Source organism: Hydra vulgaris, chromosome 14 (assembly GCF_038396675.1).
Source record: "Hydra vulgaris chromosome 14, alternate assembly HydraT2T_AEP".
NCBI classification, from domain to species: domain Eukaryota; kingdom Metazoa; phylum Cnidaria; class Hydrozoa; order Anthoathecata; family Hydridae; genus Hydra; species Hydra vulgaris.
Window position 1 is genome coordinate 41,550,878 of NC_088933.1, and position 26,348 is coordinate 41,577,225.

General features: G+C 29.7%; 1 protein-coding gene across 1 annotated transcript in view; it reads left to right on the forward strand.

Moving 5' to 3' along the window:
• Nucleotides 1-2,862, forward strand: part of LOC105850566 (NACHT, LRR and PYD domains-containing protein 4E) — a 48,343-nt gene extending 45,481 nt beyond the window's left edge. The window contains exon 4 of the mRNA XM_065818551.1: nucleotides 1,711-2,862. Within this exon, the coding sequence (XP_065674623.1) occupies nucleotides 1,711-2,744 (1,034 nt within the window). The 3' untranslated portion in view covers nucleotides 2,745-2,862. The remainder of the gene's footprint in view (nucleotides 1-1,710) is intronic.
• The last annotated feature ends 23,486 nt before the right edge of the window (nucleotides 2,863-26,348 follow it).

The following is a 26,348-nucleotide window of genomic DNA, read 5'->3' on the forward strand; positions in this document are numbered from 1 at the left end:
GCACATAATACTTGTATTCTATCAAAGAATTTCTTCTTTGCACTCATTTATTTAGGCAAGCACTAGTCGGACGGCAATAAAGACATCATCTCAGAACTGTTATCTGCCTTCAAAGGAATGAATGTGCACATGTCCCCAAAAAATCACTTTTTGCATAGCCATTTGGACTTTTTCCTCAAGCATTTTGAGAGAAACATTACAGACGAGCATGGAGAACGTTTCCACCCATCGATTTTAACTAATGAGCATCGTTGCCAGGGGCACACCAATGAGAGAATAATGGCTGACTTCTGCTGGCTGACTTACAATCCTGTTTAGTTTGTCCTTTGTCAATTATACACTCGTATACCCTATCAACATCGCTTAGTTTTATAACAAAAATGGGAAAACCGGTACCTCTAGTTTACTAAAAAATAGTTCAACCCTGAAAAATTTGGCTATGCATTTGGTCTTCAGGGCCATCCAAAAAACATTATTTTTCGTTCCAAACCTCTTGTATAAAGTGAAAAGTGAAAAAATGTCTGGTAGTGTTAGCAAAAAAATTACAACTGGATTGAAAGTGGTCACCAGTGGCGTGCCTCGGTTCTGGCTGCATTCCTCTTTGTGATCTTCATAAATGATTTGCCGGCTTTATTACTCATCATACAAAGCTGTATGCTAACGACAGTAAAATTATAGGCATAATTGAAAATGATTCGGGCTGCATCACTCTCTAAGCTAACATTGACAAAGCAATGGTCACATATTTGGCTCAATCATTTTAACGTTGTAAAATGTAAAGTTGTGCGTTCTGGCTGCGCACATAACAAGTCAGCGTATTACGTTAAATGATCAAAATTCCTTATCAAAAAAACAAACAAAAAAGGACCAAGTAGAGAACTGTGAGATACACCTCATACAACGGATTTATTGGTAGATTTTTAACCATTAATACTTATATATTGTTTGCAATCCGAAAGAAAAGATCAAAACCAGTCATTTACAACACCACGAATTTTATAATATTTTAGTTTATAAATCAAAACTTTTTGGTCAACACTTTCAAACGCATATTTTAAATCAATAAAAAGAACACAAACAACATAAAACAAAACAACACAAAACAACACAAACAAAGTTATTAAAAGTTTTTATAATTTTTTTTTAGTTATCGATGCGCAACAAATAGTTTTTTGATTGAAAATTAAATTGAAATTCATATAAAAAATTTGAAGTGTTTAGAAAGTTTAAATTCAAGAGTACAAAGGTTTTTTTAAGAAGTATACTAAGGCTAGATAATAGAGAAATAGGTTTATCGCTTCAAGTTCTTATTACTTAATATAAACTACATAAAAATAGCTTAAAGTTACTCATTTGATCTTTTATTCATAATATTTTTTGGAGTAGATTTTTAATAAAAATAGAATTTTAACGTTTTTTATTAAATTTTAGTTTTTCTTTTGAAATCAACAAATAGACGTTTGATGCTCTTAATAATTATCTTCTTAAAAGGGGTATGGGATCTAAAATGGAGCCTTAAATCTATGATCATTTTTTTTTCAGTTATAAAGTTTTAGAAACAAAAGTTTCTATATTGAGCAAATATAGCATATTTTTTCCATACATACATGCACGCACTTAAATGCATTTGAATTAAGAATGTTTTAAACTTTTTGAAATAGTTATTGCCACCGAAAATTTTTAATGTTTCACAAACAATTTTTTCTTTAGAGTTCAATGACAGAAGATTGTTTATTCGATGTCTTTATGAATCCCAAACCTCGTTTAATGACATTTTGAACGTATCTATGGAGAAAATAAATGGGTGGTACCAAAACCATTCCCTTGCAGAAATAATGGCAGAAAAATACTTTATAAAAAAAACTGTAGAACTTCAAAAACAAATGGATACAAAAGATGAGTATGATTTAAAAGTTCGTCTCAAGGAAATATTAAAGCAAATAGTAGAAGCAATACAAAATGTTAGTCGCTATAGCAACAACAAAACGAAATTTAACGATGATGAAAATATCCTTAAAAAAGTAGAGAATATACAGAAAGATGTTTTAGGAGAGAAACATGAGGACACACTTGCTACAAAATTCTTGATAGCTATGTGTTTATATGATAAAAAAGTATTTAGTAACGCGGAAAATTTGTTTCGAGAAGTGGAAAACAGGCAAATAGAAATTTTAGGAGATAGAAAAGAACCCTTAATAAAAACTAAATACATGATTGCAATGTGCTTATACAACAAAAATCAATTTAGTAATGCTGAGTATTTATTGAGGGAAGTAAAAAATATGCAAGAAGAAGTTTTTGGAACAAAAAACGAGGATACTATAAATACTAACTTCTGGATTGCAATATGCTTGTATGAAAAAAGACAATTTGAAATTGCAGAAAAAATATTCAAAGAAGTAGAAAGTATGCAAAACGAAATTTTGGGAGAAAAACATCAAAAAACTTTAAAAACTCGTTACTGGATTGCAATGTGCTTATATGATAAAAAAAAATTTGATGCTGCAGAAAAGTCTTTAAGAGAAGTTGAAAACATGCAAAATAGATTTTTAGGAGAGAAACACGAAGATACATTGACTACTAAACATTGGATTGCAAGATGTTTATACGACAAAAAAAAAATTGAAGAAGCAGAAAAAATCTTTAGGGTAGTTGAGATTTTGCGAAAAGAAGTTTTAGGAGAAACGCATATTGATACATTGAATACAAAACGCTGGATTGGAAGTTGTGTCAGTAAAAAATAAAAAAAGAATACTTTGATTACTAATAAAAATTAGATTAATGATTATTTTTAAATATTTTTTTTGAATTTAAAAAGTTATTATCTTAAACTGATTGAATGGTTAAATTAATTTTAGATATCGATTAATTATTTTATTAATTAATTATTTTTTTATAATTAATTATATTATATAATTACTATTATTTTAGTTTAATTTGTTTTTGTATTTCAGTGCTCTATACAATTACTAATTTAGTGTTTTATAACGTAAAGACAATTATTTTTTTATTGATATTTAAGATAATGCCGTAATTTTTTTTGGTATTAGTTTAAAATTTGTTTATATATTTTACTATGTTCATTGTATATATTACATATGTATTGTTAATGCGTTTTACTATGTTTATCTGTTTATATGCTTTGTTTATTTACAATGTACAAGGTTCTAATATTGGACCCCTAATTTTTTTAACTTGAGTAATTTATATTTACCTATCCTCACATATGCTGAATTTTTTTTTTGCTGATAAAAATAAACTTTTTTACCCCCGTCCTAATATAAAAATATAAAAATAATTTTACAAATGAAGTACTAGAGGATTAGACTTCCGCTTCTAACGCGATAAGACGTGTTTTTGAGGAGGAAAAAAAATTTATAAATTTTTAATATTATGGTATTAAAAGCTGACTTTGAGGCTCTAGAAAAAAGAGTATTAGCTTTAGAAAAAGCAATCAAAGCGATGACCAGTTAATTGAAAAAAAACAAAAAATAGAAGAATTAATAAAAAAGTTAGAAGATAAAAACTGTAATGATGAAAAAGGTAACGAGGAACTTTGGACTGATGTTGTAAAAGGTAAACAGAAGAGAAAATCAATAAATCAACTCAACCTGATGAATAAATCAACTCAACCTGATGAATAAATCAACTCAACCTGAAATGCAGTAGCCAAAGAATCAAAAGAACGAAAAATGCGAGAAAAGAATGTAATTATTTTTGGTTTAGCAGCATCTACGAATAAAAATAAAGATAATGCATTTGACGAGGATAAAAAAAATGTGATAACTATTTTTAACAAAATTGATACAAATGTTAATATAGAACACATTATCAAGTTAAAAACAAGGAACGAAAAACAACCACCTTTTATCGTTGTCTTAAAAGATAGACATGAAAGAAATAAAGTTTTAAAGTCTTCAAAATTGTTAAAAGACGATGACTCGTTCTCGAAAGTATTCATAAATCCTGATCTTACAGAAGCAGAAAGACATAAAGCAAAACTCTTAAGAGAAGAATGTCACCGAATGAACACTGAAAGAAAGAAATGAAAATAGTTATTATTTCAGTATCAGATATGATCGAGTAGTGAAATCACTGTATAGCAAATACCAAAAAACAATAAGAATAACAAAATCGAATATCGTTAATCAACGGACAGGAACAAAAAAATCATCAATAAAGTATTTAAAAAAATAAATTACGAGTCAAAATCAATTGAGTCAATAAACATATTATCTGAAAATACAAAAAAACTAACAATTAATAATAGAAAATTTTTTATCATGTTGGTATACAAATGCTACATCATTAAATTGTAAATACAATGAATTTATTGCTGAAATAGCCACATCTTACCCACAGATACTTTTTATTAGTGAAACATGGTTTAATGAAAAGTCATTAAGTAATGTTCCTGGTTATAATATATTTCGCAAAGATCGAGTAGGTAAGCGAGGAGGGGGAGTATGCATATATATCAAAGAAAATATTAAATCTGTTACAGTTTCTGATAAAATGTTAAATGATGACAACTTAGAGCAAGTTTGGACATCACTGCATATTGGCAATAAAAAGATACTTTGCGGATGCATTTATAGACCAGGCACAATTGACTATGAATCTAATCTAAAAATAATAAATTCAATTAAACGAAGTTACAATCTATTGATAAAAAGTAAGTATTCCGGCCTATTGATATATGGAGATTTTAACTACTTTTCAATTAAATGGAATAAAGAAAACATCGGCGAACTTATTAATAATTCAGATATTTCTGCTAAAGAGTTCTTAAAATGTTTAAATGATTGTTTTATAACACAAAACGTAATTAAACCAACTTTTCAAATTAATGAATTTAAATCCACTAATGTTCTTGACCTAAAAGTCAAACAAAAGAATAGTTGATTTGAATCATTTTGATAATTTGGGTGCACTTAGTCACGGTCATCAGATCCTAAAGTTTTTGTATTGCTTTAGAAATAATTTAAAAAAAACGGAAACAGTAAAAAAACTCTGTACAAATACAATTATAATGGCTTTTCCGATATGCTAAATAGCTACGACTGGCATCTTGAATTCAAAAATTTAGATGCTAATGTTTCATACACAAATTTGTCGATATTTACAATAAAGGTCTTATATATTTCATTCCAACAATTACAAACGGAGTTGTTAAAACAAAAGCGCCTTTGATGAACTCTTACTTAAAAAAGGTAATTAGAAAGAAAAGAAACCTCTGAAGAAAATGTTTACATAATCGTTTTTTAAACAAAGGAAATCTATTAGAATACAAATCAATTAGAAATAAAGTAAAAAAAGAAATAAGGAACCAAATTAAATTATATGAAACTACCATCGCCTTAAACGTTAAAAATAACCCAAAAGCAATTTATGCATATATAAACAAAAAATCAAAAGAAGGAATTAACGCATTAAATGTAAACGGCCAACTTGAAACAAATTATTTATCAATAGCGCATTCATTAAATAACTATTTTAGCTCTGTTTTCACCAATGAAACTAGTGACAATATACCATTCCTTAAAAATAGGACAAACATTATTTGTGATGACCCTAGATTTTCACCGGACACAGTTTATATAATCCTGAAGTCACTAAATCCAAATAAATGTACAGGAGTAGATGGAGTTCACCCATTTCCTTTAAAGTGTTGCGCAGATGCGTTCTCACTTCCTTTATCACTTATTTTTAATAAATCGTATGACACTGGAATAATTCCATCGATGTGGTTAAATGCTAATATAACACCATTATTTAAAAGTGGAGATAAATCGGAACCATCAAGTTATCGACCAGTATCACTTACTTCAGTTATAAGTAAAGTAATTGGAACGTATCTTAAAAGCTACATTTATGTCGCACTTAGAAAATAACAATCTCTTGACTAAGGAACAACATGGATTTTCTAAAAAAAAAAACTGTTGTACAAACCTTATAGAATTTATGGATCTAATAACTCAAGCAATGGAAGATAATTTACTAGTAGATATCATTTTCCTAGATATGGAAAAAACCTTCGATTCCGTGCCTCACAACAGATTGTGTCTTAAACTAAAAAGTTATGGATTTAACAAAAAAGCAGTTAGATGGTGCAAAAATTTCGTAAGTAACAGAGTGCAACGTGTCGTCTGCAACGGTGGATTTTCAAATTGGTCTCCAGTTACAAGTGGAGTACCGCAAGGGTCTGTCTTGGGTCCGTTTATGTTTATTGTTTATATAAACGACTTACCGAATGAGTTATCAACGAACTGTAAAATGTATGCTGATGATATTAAACTAATTAACATAATTAGATCATCTTCTGACATAGAAAAGACTCAAACAGATCTAAACAAATTAATAACATGGTCACAATTATGGTTATTAAAATTTAATGTCAGCAAATGTAAACGCATGCATATAGGTTGCAAAAATACTAGGCATATATACACAATGTATGATTCAGTGCTAAATAGAGTTGAAATACCAGAAACAAAAATTGAAAAAGATTTAGGAATTATAATTTCAAACGACTTAAAATGGTCTAGTCAAGTTAGTTATGCGTATGGTAAAGCTAATAAAATGTTAGGAATAATAAAACATTCATTTAAAAACTTAGACATAAACGCATCTAAATTATTGTACACCTCTCTTGTAAGACTGCATCTAGACTACGCAAATTCAGTGTGGTGTCCTTACTTAGAACAAGATTAAAAAAAAATTGAATCGATACAACGTAAAGCAACACGAATAAAATGTCTTCAAGGGAAAAACTATGAAAGTAGACTAACCTACTTTAAATTAACGACTCTTGAAAAAAGACGCGAACGTAATGACTTAATCCAACTTTTCAAAATAGTAAAAAAAATAGATAACTTAACATTGGAATACCCACCAGATTTAATAACTTCAAATACGAGAGGTCACAACATGAGGTTTCATAGACAATTAATTAAAAATCCAAAGAGGTACTATTTCTTAACAAACCGTGTCATTAACAGCTCGAATAATTTAGATCAAAACATTGTAGATTCTAAAACACTATATCAATTTAAATCAAAGTTGGACTTATTTTTAACATAAATTGGCTGTTAAAGCCTAGATTACCTAGGCTCCGTACATTGTCATTGTACATGTACACAGTTATTATTAAATAAATAAATATAAAATAATTTTATAAAATATAAAATAATTTTATAAAATATAAAATTATATTATAACCTACTAGTTAAAATCAAACTCTCTCTTTAAATTTAAAATCTCTCTTTAAATATTTGCAAAACTAAATATACTTTACTTCATTGCTAGCTCATCGAATTCCAATGACTTGCCTAATTAACTTTCTCAGCTAAGTATAAATAACATTATAGTAAATGTAGCTAAAATCTTAGGTATATTATTAGATGATTATCTAAATTGAAAAAATCATATTACATTTGTTGAAAATAAAGTTTCAAACAATAGGAATTATGCATGAAACAAAATATCTGATGAGGAAAAAAATTTTAAATATATATCTTTTATTTTTTTTTTGTGCTTTGTTACAATTAAAATACAAATATATATACAAAAAAATTACAAGTGAAAGAATAAAGAATGCAGATACTCAAAGAAGACTATAAAATCTTTTCACAGAGAACCGTCGTTAAAGAAAGTAGGAACAAATTTGAAACTTATCATTTGTTGTGATGTTCACGACATCCATCCTATGAACTAATGACTTACGACTTTCATTAAAAAATGCATAAGTCCGAAAGACTTGCATTAAGTCTTTTGAACCACTGACACATGCGAACAATAGCAATTTTCAATAATAACTTTTTATTTTCAATAAAAATTTTCTATTATTTTCTAAATATCACTTCAAGCGCCCAATAAACCTTATTTGTTAAATACAATCTCTGAAAAACTAATTATCGAATATAGTAAAATATATTATAAAAGTTTGGGACTAAAATACTTCTAAATACACTTGGTTGTTTAAACCAAGTTATAAAACGTTGGTGCGTTTACGCTTCCGCTGACAAAATCTCTGATCCACTGCTAAAAGATAATTAACAGTAATTAAAAGTTAAACATAATTGTCTATATCGAAACTGGGTATAATTTAAAAGTATATATGCATACTTTCATTTTAAAAATTTTATTTTAGTTTTCTTTACGCTTACTATACGGGCTTGGTCTGTTTTCTATTAGTCCTGTTGTCCTTTCGTTTTAAATATTCATTGTTTTCTATTAGTCCTGTTGTCCTTTCGTTTTAAATATTCATTGTCGACGAAACATGTAAAATAAGGACAATTCCCCCTCCTCCTCCCCCAAAATTAGAAAAATGTTTAAAAATGATGAAATAAATACTAGTAATTAAATAATAAGAAAAGATAAATAAAATAATAATAATTGTGCCATTTAACCATGGCGGTACAGCGGCACCCAGGTAGAGATTTTATATTCCTTTTTTGTAAAATACCCGCTTTAAAACTCCCGTTTATCTAATTTTCTGAGAGTTGTTTAAACTTTGTGAAGAATTAAAAAATTGTGTCATAATTTAACTTTTTTGTGTCTCTAAAGTGATTTGTAGTTTTCTTTAGAGCGCTATTGATTAATTCGTTCTAATTTAGTTCCTAAAGTTAACAATGTTGTGTTTATTGATTTCGTTCACAGAGCATTACTTTGGTGTATTGTTGATGATGTTTATTTTTATCTTTTCTTTTCGATGTATTTGTTAAAAACGGCTGTGAAAGGAAAAAACTAACCAAATCTACAAAAAAAACTGTCAAAAAAGTTCTCACGAATAAGCAACATTTCCAAAAAAGTCTCCGACAAGTTTTGTGTCTTTAGCCTGGATTCCTTAATTCAGGATTTAAGTTAAGAACAGTTTTTAAAAAAGAAAGATACACACCAGTGTTTCAGTCTACAAAACGTAATAGGCACCAAAAATAAGCCTATACTACCAGGTAATTTATATCACAAAGTTTATACGTTAAAGAGCTCTTGTGGCAACTGTTATATTGGTGAAACATCAAACAAGTCTTCCACAAAGTAGAGGAGAAATTTTGCTGTAGATAAGCATTTAAAAACTTGTCAATAAAATTTCTACTGGAGCAATTTAAATACTTTAAAGAAAGCCAGAATTAGTTAAAGCAGTAAATTTAAGTACCCGCATTCTAGTAACAAGAGTTCTGGCTTTAGAACTGGAGGTCCGTAGTTTGAATCCGGCTATAGCCATATATGCACCATAAATAAAGAAGGAGCCGTTAATACCCTGGTTAAATGCTATTGCATTAGGAATTTTTTCTCTTAAATAACTAATTTTAAAAAAATTGAGAAACGTTAGAAAGACAATACCTTTGCCCGAAAACATGGCGAGTATGTGAAGATTTCGTTTTAGAAACCAATGTTCCGTCTATTACGTTGCAAAAAACTTTCTTGTGTATTGTGATTCATCCTTTTCGGTAAATTCCCCAGCGAAGGCCTCATACAAAGAATCGCAAAGACAAGTTCAGCTCACTAAACAGAATCACTACCCACGTCCACGGACCTAGTGTAATTATATTTTTGATAAGAATTAATATAAACTAAAGTAAAAGAAAGAAGTATTTTCATGAACGGTTCATGGCTGGTTTGAAGTGGAACGCAAGTGGTATAATCGTAGCGTGTATTTCCGATTACAAGCAGTTTTATTTGCAATTAGATAAAATAAACAAGGCACATTTTTTATTTTACTTATGCCATTAAAACTGCAAAAGAATAAAAATTTGCTCTTTTTTATCTAATCTATTTGCAAATAAAATTCCAGCCTCTATACCCGGCAAACTCTCCATGCTTGGTCCACAAACGGTTTATCATCGGTGGTATGACCGGTCCACCATCGGCAGACAAGCATGTGCCAAGACCAATGTTGCTCACCGTTTAATGCCTGGTCCATGCTTGACACCTGTTTGTTGGCCGGCGTTTAACTGTTGCTTCGCCATTTTTATGTAAATTTTAGTTCATTTTGTTTATTTTACTTAAATAAATCCGAGAATTTAACTTAAAAGGAAGACTTAATAAAAAGCCGGAAGAATTAAATGAAATAAGTTGACGCTTACTAACTTAAGAAAAAGGATACAAATAATTAAAATAGAGTGTAGACTATTTTAAACTATAATATCTCCGTCAGTTTAGCTATTCAATATTAATTAATAAATAAATTTTCAATAAAAGTTCATTAGAGAATATATATCACATATAATACATATTGTTGAAATGCAACATTTGCATGATCATGCAATATTGTAAGATCAGCAAAATGTCAAAGCTTGACCATCATTTCTATTCGATGATGCTAACGCCTGATATTTCTTGACCTCGAAATCTTTTTCCGAAAATACTTTTTTTAAATCTTAGGTCTCTTTTTTGGAATTAAATGAGTCACTTTTATGATTTTATGTATTATATTAAATGTATTATTATTTATATAAAAAAGTTGCTCATTTTTAACATATAAACGGATTAGGTTGTCCGGAACCACCATCAAAACATGCGTCTGATAACACCTGATCATACCTCATTCCGTAATACTAGTTTTAAAACCAGTAAATTAAAGTATCAAACAAATTTTTTTTTAATAAATATTGTAAATAAAAATGTATCTTAAATCAATAAAAAGTTATTAGTTTACATAAAAATTAGGTATATTAATATGCGAATCAAATATGATGATACATCGCATCCAAACTTGTGAAAACGAAAGTCCACTTAATTATATTAAGGTTATAAAATAATATGGTTGGTACTACACAAGAGATTATTCTTTGAATTTAAAAGCCAAATTCAAAACTTGCCCATGAGGATCATATAGTTCTGTATTTCTGTTTCTCACAAAGATAAACATATTTCCTTATGTTAATCTTATTTATCTAAATTATCTTACAATAATAACTCAAGATTACACAGTTTGCTTAACCTTTGATCTGTTATTAGTCCCAATACCAAGAGTTAAAAGCTGGATAAAACTAGACAGCTTAATCTCTACTTGGAATTAAGTTAGACTCAATTATATTTGTAAATGAAAAAGCATTTTTTTATTTTAATAAATCATTGAACTAAGACCAATTTTCTAACTTATGAGTTCCATAAGTATCTATTACCTCCACAAGTATCTATTATCAAACAAAGACTTATTGAAAAAGATAGGTTCAGCAAAAAAGTATAGTTAGTATGATTCATCTTCTCCTATTTGTAGTTCTTGCTCAGTCCCAACAAATGATTGCTTATATAAGTTATATAACAGAGGATTAATTTATTGCTTGCATTTATATAGTTTTTATCTTTTGTAAGTCTTTTAAAATGGTATACTTTAATATAGAATTACTTATTCTATTTTAAAATATACCATTTTAAAAGATTTAGTTCATCAAGACTCAATAATCGTAAGACATAAAAAAAAATGACTTTTAAAAAAACTCATTTTTTTATGTCTTACGATTTTTTTTATGTCTTACGGTGTGGACCTCTTTTACGAAATCAAAATAAAAAAAGTTATTTTATTTATTATATTTTCGTAAAAGAGGTCCACACTGGTAATACCTCGCTTTTTTTATCCGGATTTTTGAGTATACATAAAATTCAAGGGCTCCTACCATAGTAGCTTCTAACTTATGTTTACTTTTAAAAGCACAATTTTAAAGAAAACATCGAAAACCTCGTTATACAATTCTTTAACAGCTATTTGTTATTTGACCACTAATATTTATGTATTCAATTTATATCTTGCAGACAAAAACCTAAAAAACTTCTTAACTATACCCTAAACTCCAAAATATGAATCTTGTTTAGCATGGTTGCTGTGTAGAAAAAAAGTTAAGCGTGGTATTTCCAGAGCCATATGGTAGATTTAAACATCAACGTCTTGATTGTAAGCCATGTGTGCTAACACTAATCTACAGCGGCTTTATATTTACTAAGCTTCACAAAAAATCTTCTTTATTAAGAAACGGTTATAATTTATTGCATTAAATTAAAAACATGCTGAGACAATTTTGTATTTAAAAAAAATCATATAAACATTATCATGACAATTAAGTTATTCAAAGTTGGCTATATAAATGTTGTAAACTAGTATTGATGTAACGTGTAATAAACTTTTAGCAGTTATAATTATTTTAAAACTAGTAAATGAGACAGATAAGAATGAGTTTTGTTCTTATCTTTAAGGCCTGTTCTTTCAAAGTGCATATATATTTAAAACATATTTTCTCATTAAATGAGAGAACATGTTGTAAACTTGTATACCCTTACTAATATGAACTTAATGTTGTAAACTTGTATACACTACACAAAGACAAAGCCGAATTCAAGACTGAGGTGTCTAGTTAATTTTAACAGTATTTATTTTTGCTTGACCTACTTTCTTACTGTAAAATAGATTGTAAAAAATTGTATTTAAAGTCTCTGCTTGTGGCCTTGAGCTCAGTATCAACATATATTTGCAGCTTTATGTAAATAGTAACATAAACTTTATAAAATAAAGATTAATATATCATAGTTGCTTACTTGTTGTTACAAAAATCTACTTTCAAATATGCAAATAAGCTTTTAAGATCAATTATCTGATATTGACAAGATCTTAATAATTTGGTCTTAATAGCTTGCTTGGATATTTGGGAGGAGAATTTTTTAACAAAAAGTAAACAACTATGATATGTCTAATATAGATATATAAAAAAACGAGCAATCTGTTGTACTTTGAAATTTAATTAATAAAATTTTTTTTCTTTCATAGACGTTTACCTAATTTGCACTTACATTTTAGTCAATGTATTATAATAACAGTTTTTTTAACTTGCAATGTGGTCTAATTAAAGTACCTAAATATTACATTATTGGAACGTAAAAACATTCAAGATTTTGTACACGTCATTTGTAAGACCTCATCTCGAAACATTTTCTTCAGCATGGAATCCTTATAGAAAAAAAAACATGTAAAATCTTGAAAAAGTTCAAAAACGAGCTACTAAACTAGTGTCTGCTTTAAGTAAACTTAATTATGAATGAAGACTCAAAGTTCTTGGTTCAACTACCCTTAAAGATAGAAGAATAAGAGGAATGCTAATTGATTACTTTAAAATTTCCAATAGCTTTATAAAAGTAAACTGGCAGGTCATAATAATTAAACCACACTGGCATCAGCTCCAAGATCCTGCAGGAGCAATTAGAAATAATCAACACCCCATCAAGCAAACCAAGATTAACATTTGTCAAAGATAATTCTTCTTTACTAATAGAATCGTTTCATATTGGAATCAACTACCGAAAGAAGTTGTCAAGGCTGATAATGTCTTCCAATTTAAAAATAGACTTGATAAACACTTGTCATCGTGATACCAATATTGAAAAACAATTGGACTGCCATAGTCTACAAATTATTTGTTAGATTCACAGAATATTATTCTGTAGCAGTTGTACCTATAATAATCTATAATAATAATAACTTATTTATAATAAAAGATTTATAAAAGCTAAAATCAAACTTATCAGTTGAATCACTAATTTAAAAAATCCCATTTATCCACTATTTATTGGTATTGCTCCAAGATAGATTAGCATGTATGTTTAGCTGTCTTGTATCATCAGATTGGATCCTGTAAAACTTTTGAATTCGCTCAAGGGAGCCCGTCGTAATCTTATCTTGACACAATTTGAGGCGACAATGCTGTGGAAATTAGTGGAAATCTTTCAGCCTTTTGCCGAGGCTAGATATTTGTTGCAGGGTGATAGTTATTCAACAACAGAATGTGTTGTGCCTTCAGTTGTTGGCCTGCATAAGTGTCTTAACACACTCAGTTTAACTGTCGAGTATCACACTTCACTTGTTTATGATCTGTTAAGTTCCTTGTGTGACAGATTGGGTGGCTTCTTGCAGAATGACAAAATTTTCCAACAGGTAACAAAATCAAAAAGAACCCAAATTTTTCTTCAATGTTTTATCTTATGGCTTCAGCCTTAGATCCTTGTTATTCATTACTTTGGCTATAGAAAAAACCCATCCTGGACCAGATGTAGCGTAGTCAAAATAGATTAAAAATGGGGTAAACCTGGACAAAATTTATAAAAAGCAGTGTTTGGTATCATTAGATGCGTAATATTTTGTACTTTAAGCAGGAATAAATCCAACAAATAACTAATTGGGGAGAAAAAGTTATCCCTATTTTACCTTGGGTCACTATTTTATATTTTTGACAATATTATAATTTTATGGAATTCCTAATTATGCTAAGTTTGATTATTATTGTTAATTTATATCAATAAAATATAAGTTTGTATAATTTGTTTTTAATTCTTAGCAATATATAAAATAAATTTTATTTATTTATTTAATACAGGTGATCTGGTACCAAGTTTAACAAGCAATATAACAAGTTTTTGTAATACTGGTACCTTTCTTTCAGGCCTTTTTTTCTATTTTTTCTATTTAATGCATAATAAATAAAAATATACCAAAAAAAAAATGTCAAACTTTAAATTTTTTGTACAAATATATTGAGCATTGATCATTTTCTGACCCATTAGTACTAATGCGCAAAATATTTCTTTAGAAATAGGCATGCAAAATTATTTAAAAGTACGAAAAAATGGATGACGATATTTGCATTATCTATAAAGAAACGGCCAACGCTACGCTTATTTTTGTGGAAGAAAGAGGAACAAAAACTATATTTGAGTTTTCAAAGCGTAGAACTGATTCACAACTAACTAACTTTTTGAACGGAAAAACCAGTATCAAGGTTCATTCTGTCTGCATAAATAATTATACAAACAAGAAAAGGTGGTCAACCACAGAAAATCCTTTAAAGAAAAAACGTAAGCTACGCTTCGAAGTAAGTTGTAAATGAAATGTCAATTCGGTTAAAATGCTAATATATAATATAAATGTACAGAGGTATATGGCAAAGGAGTAATATAAATGTACAGAGGTATATGGCAAAGGAGTAATAAAGACTTTTAATAAGTACTCAGTAGTAATAGTAAAAACAATAATTATTAAGTTTTTTTTGAAAAAGCTATTTTAGGTGCTCCCAGAAGTCCTTACGGTCTTATCACAGAGCATCGCGGGAGAGCATTTAACAAGAAGTTCACGCCTCCTTCCGTACCAATATTGCTTGATGGGCTAAAGCTGGCATTGAACCGCGGACCTCTGGGTTCTGAGCCAGAACTCTATCCACTGCGTCACGCCTGCTCTAATTAAGAACTTGGTATAATTAGGAATAATTGAATAATTAAGAACTTGGTATAATATAATAAATTGTAATATAACTTATTTATTGTTTGTATATCTGATTAAACGTTTTTAGATCAAATTCATCTGTTTTAAAATCTGGTCGTAGGTGAGGGTAGTAAACAAAAACTTAATACACTGTCACAAAACATTGATAAACTTTACATTTATTTTGAAGACGCAATGTATCGACAACGTGTATATGCGTACAAAATATGACAACGTGTGATATGCGTACAAAAATGATTGAACTTGCAGGATCTGATGACAAAGTTTATTCGATGAAACAAATGAAAAGAAAGTTAGAGCTTCGATATGGTATAAGTATCGGCGTTACCGCACCGTCGGTAAAAATGCGTAAATTTGCTTAATTAGCACGTTAATATTGCGTAAAAATTACCGCGGTAATTTTTACCGCGGTTACCGAAAAACTAAAAAGTATTTTTTAAATTGCTTTTTGTAATTCTATTAGTAAATTTTACAGTTACAGTTATTAATAAAAAATTTATCAACAGATATTTCATCATTTGCCTCAAATAAAATATTTGCAAACTCAGATGCTCTCTGTTTATTTTTTTCCTTCTCTTTCCAATTCGACAATTTTTGATCTTTTTTACTTCTACTTTGCTTTTGCTGGAATGTCATTGGAATAAACAAAGAGATACTTTTAGTTTGGTCTTCACCTTGGGTTCCTTAATACCCATCTTGTTGAGCTAGAGTCCTTTGACTCTCTTGAGTATCTAACTGTAGCTGTTGTTGCTCTTTAGGTTCAGGACCAGTTTGAGTGTCTGATAGAGTTGGAGAAGCCTTTTCAGATGCACCTATTTTTTTAGTTTCAGTTTGATGTGATTTTCCCTGTTGGTAAGTCTTCTTATTTGGTGGTGTGACATGTGTTAATTCATATGGCTCTCCTTTGCAAGTTTTTTCCTAATCGTTGAGGTTAGAAGGAACCCTCGGGTAATTTTGACTCACAAAAACTAACACGTTAGTGTTTCTGGTCTTACGTTATGTCTAAAATCAGAAACCGTCCTACCTCCTACTGAAAACATTCTTTCTGATAAAGCAGAAGTCACAGGTTTAGCCAAGTAACTTCTAGCCAGACCACCTACCAAAGGTAACTCATTTTTATTTTGCTTCCACCATTCCAAAGCATCCATATCCCTTTTAGATCATGTCTGATACTTTTCAAATTCAAACATCAAGGGTGGCTTGAGCTTTGATTGGCTTGACTGTGAAGTCCCAGGGCATTGCGTTGAAACCTGCCTCCTGTTTTTCAAAAACTCAAGGTCCACTGGATCCATAGTTTCGTCAAGATCTGATGCTTCTAGCGAAGTATGATTGTCAACCAATGACTCGTAGAACTGGATTGTGGTTGGGTGATTGTCAACCAATTTCTTGATAGTGGCTTCCCTCCCTTTCTCACTTTTTGCATTATTTTTTAGTGTATATCCTCTATAATCTGGGTGCGGAAGTGAACCCATAGTATTTAATTCCAACGCCATTATGAGGTCAACCTTTCTCAAATTCTTCCATGAAATTGTGTAGGCACTCTGCAACTTGATGGTCACACTCTTTAGCATCATTTACGGTTCTTCTGCAAAGCATGTCGAGATTTAATATGTCTTTTTGAACTTTATGCATAATCACCTATTTTTCAGAAGACCAGGAATCAGAGCATCGCTTACATTCTGACAGAAACGGAAAATATTGTAAATACTATTAAACTCTAACTGATCTGGAATCAAACTTTGAAGATCTGGTTTGTTTCGAGTTTCGAGAGCAACCAGTAAACCAGCCTTCAATCTGAGGATTGACTTGAGCATCATAAAGTTAGAATTCCATCTCGTTACTATTGGCTGAATGATCTTAATGTCCTGCAAGTCCAATGAGCTTCCTTGAGGGTCCTTTAAGCAATTCCTTTACATTTCTTAGTTATAGCATTAGTTCCTTCTGATTTTTCTACATCCTTTATTAAGCAAGTGTTGAGCAGATGATCGGCACAGATTAGATGATCACTGATCTCTTTGCTTTCCGTGATTGCTTTCTTCATGTTGGTTGCAGCATCAGTAACACCCACTTTGTAAAGGTCTTCCCTCTGAAGACCAGGAAATTGAGAAATCATGAGGTCTATTCCCTGTGCAAGCAAAACTCCTGTATGTCTCCCAATAAAGTTTTGGCAATTTAAAGATAAGTTTTTGAGTTCAAAGTCTTTGGTAACATAATGCAATGTAAGGAAGACGAAGGGATCACCATTTCTTGCAATCCATTCATCTGTAGTGAAAGTTGCCATTGCGCAATGCGGGACTTGTGTCTCAATTTGCATTTTTACATCACGTCTTAGATTGCGATAAATCATTGGCAGCTTGTATTTAAATAAGGTGGTTGGACTTTTTAGAATGGCATGTGGACAAAGATAGTTCAGCAGCATTTTGAATCCAGCAGTTTCAATAACGTGAAATGAGAGGTTAAAGAGAACTAGTGCAAGGGTTAGGATGGTATCAAATTTCAACTGTTTTGCACTTTGTGAAGTTTGCTTTATGGTTTCAGTAAATTCGTCCATTTTTGTTTGATGACTTGATGATGCACCATATGGGAGTCTATCAAGCCTTTTGTTTTTTATTAATAGGACCAAAATATCCTCTTATGGTACTGGACTTATCATCCTCTGCTTGAGCATTCCTCTTTTCTCGAAGTTTCTTCTCTTTAATTTCATTATAGACTTTTTCTATCTGGTAAAAACATAGCGGATTGCAGGATCTGAAAGAAAATAGTGGAGTTATATATGTTTAAAAGGATGTGAATTACAATGTTTAAGTAGTAGATAGTTCATAAAAAGTAAATACATGAACCATAAGACACATTAGCGTGTTTTGAATAATTCAAAATATATTTTTTTAACAAAAAATTTTACTCAGAAATAACGGGTTTTCGTGGATTTTACCGCATTTAGACAAAGTTACTGGAGTTTAAAATAACTGATTTCAAAATGTAACTGGATAGCTATATACGGATAATTATTTGAAGCCAGTTTTGGCCTTTTAAGATGGCTGCGGATATAAGGAACGGCTATATGAAAATTAAGAAACTGATGAAAATCAAGTTTATAACTTATGCTTAAATATTGATAAGTTTCAAATAAGTGTCTATTTTTTTGTTTAGCATAGGATTTTTTTCATAAGAATAACGGAATATAACATATTTACATAAATTTCAAATATAAATATTTTTTTTATTTAACAAAACATATTCTTACAACAACTTGTTGTATATTAATTTCTGTTTTTGTTTTTTAGAATAAATATAATAAAATAAAAAACAAATTCTCAGTAAAACTAAGTACGAGTTTTAATTTTAGTTTTTTTAATAGTAGTGAAGAAAAAGTATTAGTTAGCTTGTGCAGAAATCTCAAATTTAAAATAATTGTAATTCTATTAGTAAATTTTACAGTTACAGTTATTAATAAAAAATTTATCAACATTATTTAAATAAATTATATAATAAGCATTTATTATATAATTTATGTACCTTTTAGTTCCTAACTACCCAAGGCTTGTGCTAGAAGGTTAGTAACACAACTGCATGATGTGTTATTAAAAATAAAAAATTTGTCAAAATCGTAGGTAGACACAACTGCCGCTTACCATGCAGTTATGTTATCAACCTTCAAGCATACTGCATTGGGTAACTAAGAACTAAAAAGTACATAAATTATTCATAAATAATAATTTAATCGTAAATTGCACTTAAAAAGTATATCGAATATTTGGAACTTTAATATTTAAATTAATAAATTCTTTAATTGTCTAATTTTTTTTTAATCATATCATTTCTTTAAACTTTTTAAAAATTTATTTCATTGTCTTGTTTTTCTTTCAAAACTCTGTTTATTTATTTTCTTTCATATCACTGTAAAATCTTATAAGATGTACATCGTTCACCGCTAAAAGCTTTGATCGCCGTTATCTTGGGAGGCCAATTTTGGCTTCAATTTTTTTTCAAAAAAAAAGAATACGCTATCCAGTTATATTTTGAGATCAGTGGTTTAAAATATACTAATTTATAGTAAGAGTAATTTATTATTTAACACTTACTTTAAGTGAGCTTTAACTTCACCTTGAGACATTTTAATCACTTTTTTGCACTTATTGCACTCAGCAAATTCTGATTTTTCTGAGCCAGAGATGTTATCCTCTTCTCTTTCAAGCTTAGTAAAATAATTCCAAAGAGACATAATTTTTTCAAGATAGTTTGATTTGATAGTGGTTTTGGTATACTAATCAGATCACTGAAGTTAGAATATTGAGACTGTTAGTCTTTCTTGACTTTTGTCAAGCTTGTATAGGAGGCTAGTTTAATTTTAGGATGTAGTTAATTATTTAACAACTTTCTGACTTGATAAAAACAAAGTAATTTTTTACGCTATTTTAACAATAATTACCGCTTTTACTAACTTTTATCATAAATTACCGGAATTACCGATTTTTACCGTTTTTACGCATTTTACGAATTTTTACCGTCTTCTGTAATAAGAAAGCGTAAAAATACGTAATACGCGTTTTACCGCATACAGTAAAAACGCGTGTAACACGTTTTACCGCATTTTACCGAAATTTTTTTACCGCCGATGCTTAATATGGTAATGATATTGTATATGTAAAAAGCGATGGAAAACCAAACCTCATTTGTTTTAAAGATACCGCAAATTTCATAATTCATAAGTCCATAAAAGAAATGCCGCAAGACAATATAAGTGAATGTGAAAGACAAAATAAGTGAATGTGAAATACAACATAAGTGAATGTGAAAGGCAACATAAGTGTATGCGAAAGAAAACCAAAGTGAATGTGAAAGACAGCATAAGTGTATGTGAAAGACAACATAAGTGTATGCGAAAGACAACATAAGTGAATGTGAAAAAATAATTAAAACAGCTGCAAAGCTTATAAAAGTCGAAATAAATGCTTAAAACTTTAATACCAAAGAGTGCCTTTCAAACTTAGATATTGAAAATTATCACGATAGCTTAACTCCTCCTTTTTGTCTTTTCACGAGAGTTTTGATAAAAGACAAGCTAAAGCAATCCTCAATAGTTCAAGCAATTACAAAAGCTGTAAGGCCAAGATCATATATACCATCATTGCTGTTTGGATTGGGTGTAGAAGTAGATATAATGTTTGGCTCTAAATGGTTAATAAATCAGCTATTCAAACTAGGATTTTTAATTAGTCCGTCCGAGGTAACTCAACACAAGCAGTTGTTAGGAGTGAAGAAAAACACACTTCAGTTGTTAGAAGTGAAGAAAAAGCAATCGATGTGTCACTTAAAGGATCTTTTACCCTATAGATAGCTGACAATGTTTACCTTAACATGTGTACTATTGAGGGTAAAGATACACTGCATGGCATAGGGATTATTGCAGTTGGTACAAAAGATCTAAATCAACCTTTGAATACACCAACTCGAATTAAAAGAGTAACAGGAGTGCACTCCCAGAATAAGATCCCAATTCTTTTGTACAATACTCCAGAAGTGTATTGTTTGTCTAAAATCATAATTCAATTTTGGTATTTAGGTGCCCCAAGAAGACCTAAAAGTCTTGTCACAGAGCACCGCGGAAGTGCATTTAACTAGGAAGTTCACGCTTCCTTCCTTACCGTGACGCAAAAATATGTCCAGAGTTCGTTTCAAACCTGGTTTTCCTGCTTATAAAGCAAGCAACCTAACCACTGTGCCACGGCCGTTGTCATATATAATCAAGCCTATTTAATTTTTATATAATCCTATAAATTTTTATATAAACCTTTATATAATCAAGCCTATTCCTCACCTTCAACCATACTTTTATCTACTGGAATTACGTGTGGCATTTATTAAATATATTTAGTTCAATTAAAAATAGACCACAATGGAGCTGTTTTATGCAAAAGCATCAAAAAAGTGAAAATCATCCACCAAAAAGTGACATATTTATGCTCCCTATTATCAATATTATTCCATCAGATAAAAACTGTACTTATTCTACATAGATGTTTGTAAAAAATTAGGCTGAGGCTTTAGGTGTTTCACCAAGTGTAACATTTGACCAACCTTTATGGATAAAGGCATTTGAAATTGCAAATTCCCAAATCTTGGTATAGTTGTTCGTTTAGGGGGTTTTCATACTTTAATGAGTTTATTTAGATCAACTGGGACAATCATGAAGATTCAGGATTTGAAAGACTATTAGAACCAATATATGCAAAGAACTCAATATGCCATATAATTTCTGGGAAAGCAATAGCACGAGCACTTTGTGCACACTTTTTAGTTGAGTCGACCCTGACAACTAGAAGGTTTTGAAGCAACATATGGTTTATCTGCTCTTGATTAAATCCATCAAGACTTAGTTAATCAAATTATAAAAGTAGTAGATGTCAACAAATCTTCAATAATTGCAGTAGTAAAAAAACCACTGGATAAACATAAAGCTTATTTAGAAGAACAGTCAAAAACAGCCAAACTCTGGATTCAGTATCTTTATTATGTAGCATCATCAAAAGGATAGTACGAACAGAAAGGAATGGTAACTGGGATGAACATTTAGACGCTATGAGACTATTGCTTAATCCTTTTGCAGCAACAGGACACATTAATTATGCTAAAAGCGCAAGTTTATACCTTCAAAAAATATAATCCTTACAGTTTGAACACCGCTTACTATATGTGCATTTTTGCAAGACCGGATATCATTGTATCAGAAGAAGTAATCGTTATTGGGCAGGTTTATGCTAGATTTAGTCATAAAGCAAAGTATGATGAAAGCGATTAAAAGAGGAGAGGCCAACGCATGGCTGAGGTATGAGGCAGAGGAGAGCTAACACATGGCTGAGGTATGGCCACAAGTACTAGAGATCTTTGGGTCAATACTATCCATGAGTGTGCATCAGTTCATGCAGCAATGACAATAGCCACCAACCAAGATAATACAACCAGTCTGCAACACACAGAGTGTGGTGATGCACGACAAACTGGGGATAAAAGAGATCTCAAAGTTATAATAGAACAACTTGGTTGGTATGACCCATTCAATTGCTTAGACCAAAGACTGCGCTGCATTTTTACGTGATTAACTGCCGCTGAAAGTGATGGTATAAACTGTGAGGGGGCATGTCCCCCCTGCAACCCTACTTTTCTCTCCCTTCCGGTGTCGACTACCATGCATAGTAGTACTTTTTAATTCCCTATATTTGATATTTATCATTTTTGATGACATATTAATAAATAGAAAAACCATTTCGACATTTAGTGTTTGTTTTTTTTAATGAAATTTATTACGTTATTACACAAAAAGTTATTGCGACAAAAAATAGTCTAATAGTTGAGCCTAAGAAAAAATTTGGTAAATTTTTCAGCTAAATGTACATAAAATTGCGGTTCTAACAATACTAAACACTGCTTTTTACAAGTATTTTCCAGGTTGACCCTCAAGTTGTCTACACTAATGATGTCAAAAGATTTGTTGTGGTTTGAAGATTAGTATATTATATTCTAATAATTTCGTTATACTTTTTCAGTTTTAAATAGATTTCACTTTTGGTTTTATGCTTTAAATTGTCAGTATTGATTTTTTGCTCTCATAAACAAAAGAGGTTTTGACCATTTCAGCCAAGTCGCAAACCACAAATTTCGCTCAAGATTTATTGACACCTACAACACAAGAGGTGGAGATTCAAAATCATCTGGACCAAAATAACGAAGTTGCTAGTAGTGACGTGACTCTTTTAAGCAGACATAAATCAACACTTTTGCATCATATGCAAAATCTCGTCAAAGAACTGAACAGCAAACAGAATGTTGTTTGATTGTCACCAACCAATGTCGCTCCTGCTTTCATGGAAAAATGGTTTTAATTTCTTCGAGTACATATGGAGAAAAGGCATGGTTGAAAGCACAATCTGTCAAATATTACAATATTATGAATCTTCTGCTAGAGTGGCTTTTCTCTATTTCAGCTTCTTTTACACCATTAGTGTGCGTATTCAGCCAGGGTGATATATTTATGCAACCGAATTGTGCAACTGGGTGATGAGATGTTGTCATCTCTTGTATATTTGAAATGTAATAGTGATCTGTTAACCATGATTTTAGAAAACATTTTTAACTTATCACAATGTGTATTTTGTTAATACTAGGATTAATTAACATGTTATATAATTTGTGAATTCAGGCAAATGTGAACTCAGACAAAGGTGTATCACCTTTGTCAGTTTTACTTCTTACGTATAGTCCTTAAAGAAAATATGTTAATCCTACCTTTTTTTGTAACTAGAGTAACATGTCTTCTACATGTTCTTAAACATTTTTTATTGGCATTTTTTTTTCAATAAAAAAAAAGTTTTGTATTGTTAAAATAGTTTTTTGTTTGTTATTATTACTGTTTTCAGTTTTTATTAAATATATATTTTTTGTAGACTGCAATTATACATTTTTCGATAGTTAAACCTCAAAACCTAGTGTTTAACTTTTTATTCATAAACTATAAGACAAAACATATTAGGAACTACAAAGTATAAGGATTTTAAAATTGAAGACAATAAAAAAATCAATAACAAGCAAAAGCTGTTTTAAGATAAATTGTAATTTTTTTTATTAATACATTTCTACTTCTACAAAGGCTGTCGGCAGACATTGTAATATACAAAGGCTGTCGGCAGACATTGTAATATACAAAGGCTGTCGGCAGACATTGTAATATACATAGGCTGTCGGCAGACATTGTAATATACAAAGGCTGTCGGCAGACATTGTAATATACAAAGGCTGTCGGCAGACATTGTGATATACAAAGGCTGTCGGCAGACATTGTAATATACAAAGGCTGTCGGCGACATTGTAATATATAAATGCTGTCGGCAGACATTGTAATATACAAAGGCTGTCGGCAGACATTGTAATATATATTACTTTAGTATTGTAGTTCTAACTTAGTAGCAGTACTTAGCATAAACGAAAAAGTATGTTAGATATGCATCATATTAGATAGTAAACAAACTTAAAGGGTTACTTTAAGTAGTGCTCACTTGACATCTGGGATAATTGTATATTGTCATAATACCATTAAACTATATTTTCAAAATACAAAAATGTTTTAAGAAAGACCAATAAAGATATAATAAAAAATATTTATTGATTTGCAATTTTGTTATATCTTTTTATAGATTTTTTTTTTTGCTTTTGTTTTTTTAATCTTTGCTTCCAAAAAGAAGGTGAAAAGATAAAGTTTATAGAGCAAGATAATGATTAACAGGTTACTTAAAATATTCCAAATTATATGAATTAGGAAAACAAGATGAAGGAAGCAAATTCTAAAGAACTGATTTTTGAGGAAAAAAACCCAGATGTATAAGAATTTTTACTCTGACAATTCCTAAGCACTAAGGAAAAATCACAGTAAAAGGATGAGACTTAATTAAATGACAAAAATGAACTTTAGTAGATGGCACAAGCTTTAGTAGATGACGCTAGGTCTTTAGAGCACTACCCATTGTAGTATTTATAGAAAAGAGAAGCAACATTAGGATGATGTGATAATGGTTAGAGGTTGGCTGCAAGAGCAGGTTTAACTATGTTTACATAATAACATATTTACATGTTAAAGGCTTCGTATTTTTTCCGCTTTCTTAAAACAATCCTCTGCTTTTCTCTTGTTCTGTTCAAGATCTTCTACTTGCCATCATCTTTATAAACTAATAATTTAATAATTGATCATAAATCCTTAATTGGCCTTGACATCTTTAACATTGACAAGATTATCTATTTTTTTCTACAAAAATTACATTTACTTCTTCTAAGTAATCTTAAACAATTTAGTAAAGGAAAATGAAGCAAGATCTGGCCAAAACACACATCGATTGATTGATGTACTTTAATAAAATGCATACATTTTTTTTAATACAACCTTCTCATTAAATTATTTTATCGATTGCTAGACCGTTTCTTCAGATTAAGATTTTCAAAATATCTTTGTTTATATAATATACCTTTCTTATTTATTTTATAATTGTTAGTTCGACATGGAAAGTTTTCTTTTTTTTTTCATTTTCTTTATTTTTTTATTGACTTTCTTTTTATGATTTTATGAGTATGCGATTATATTTATGAACTGATATTTTAAATTTACAAGCTGCGACACTCCATCATGTTGATCAAATATTAACTTTAAAGCTTTAACTTTTTTCTGGCGATTTTAATAGCTATTTTGCGAAATCGATGGCTTCTAATATGGTTTTTCATTTGCATGTTGGTTATAGGTGTTTACTTGAGGTTAGTATCATTACTATTTGTAAATATCCTTGATGTAAGATCTTTTATTTAGAATAAATTTGATTTGATTTGATTTGATTTGTTGAATAAACAATATTTTAATAAATATAATATGTTGTATAGTGATTGAAACTTGTCCAAACGGCAGTGAACATTATACGTTAGTATGTAATATTAATTAACAATGCCAGTGATGGTTAGTGATATTTGTTAAATACAGGAAAAAATTTTCATGTTGATTTTCTGGTATTTAAAAAACTATTTTTAAAACATTCAAACAATTATCATACTTTATGTATTAAATAATATGTAATGTTGAATATATTAAATTATTAATGTACTCAATAACATTTAGTAACATTATATGAATTTAATAGCATTATATGAAACACTCAATAACATTTAATAACATTATATGAATGAACATAACACAAAAAATAAAAAATTTTATTCAAGATTGAAATACAACTCTTCTCTTACCATAATATATTATCAAATTACTTCTTTTCTCTTACCATATTTATATCTATTTTCTGAATTTGTTGCAATCATCAAGTGTTACCAATTCTTTAACAGATCACAGAGATCTTGACATCCTGAGTCGACAGTTATTATTTTAGCCTCATGTTACTATAAATATATTTTGGTATCATTGTTGCTTTAGTAATAGCCAATGATATGCAATAGTGTGAATTAGGCGATAACATGTATCATTTAAGTAAAAGTATGGTTTTTCTTAAACTAGAGAGTAACCATAAAATTTTATCAAGAAAAAAAGATTTAAAAACAA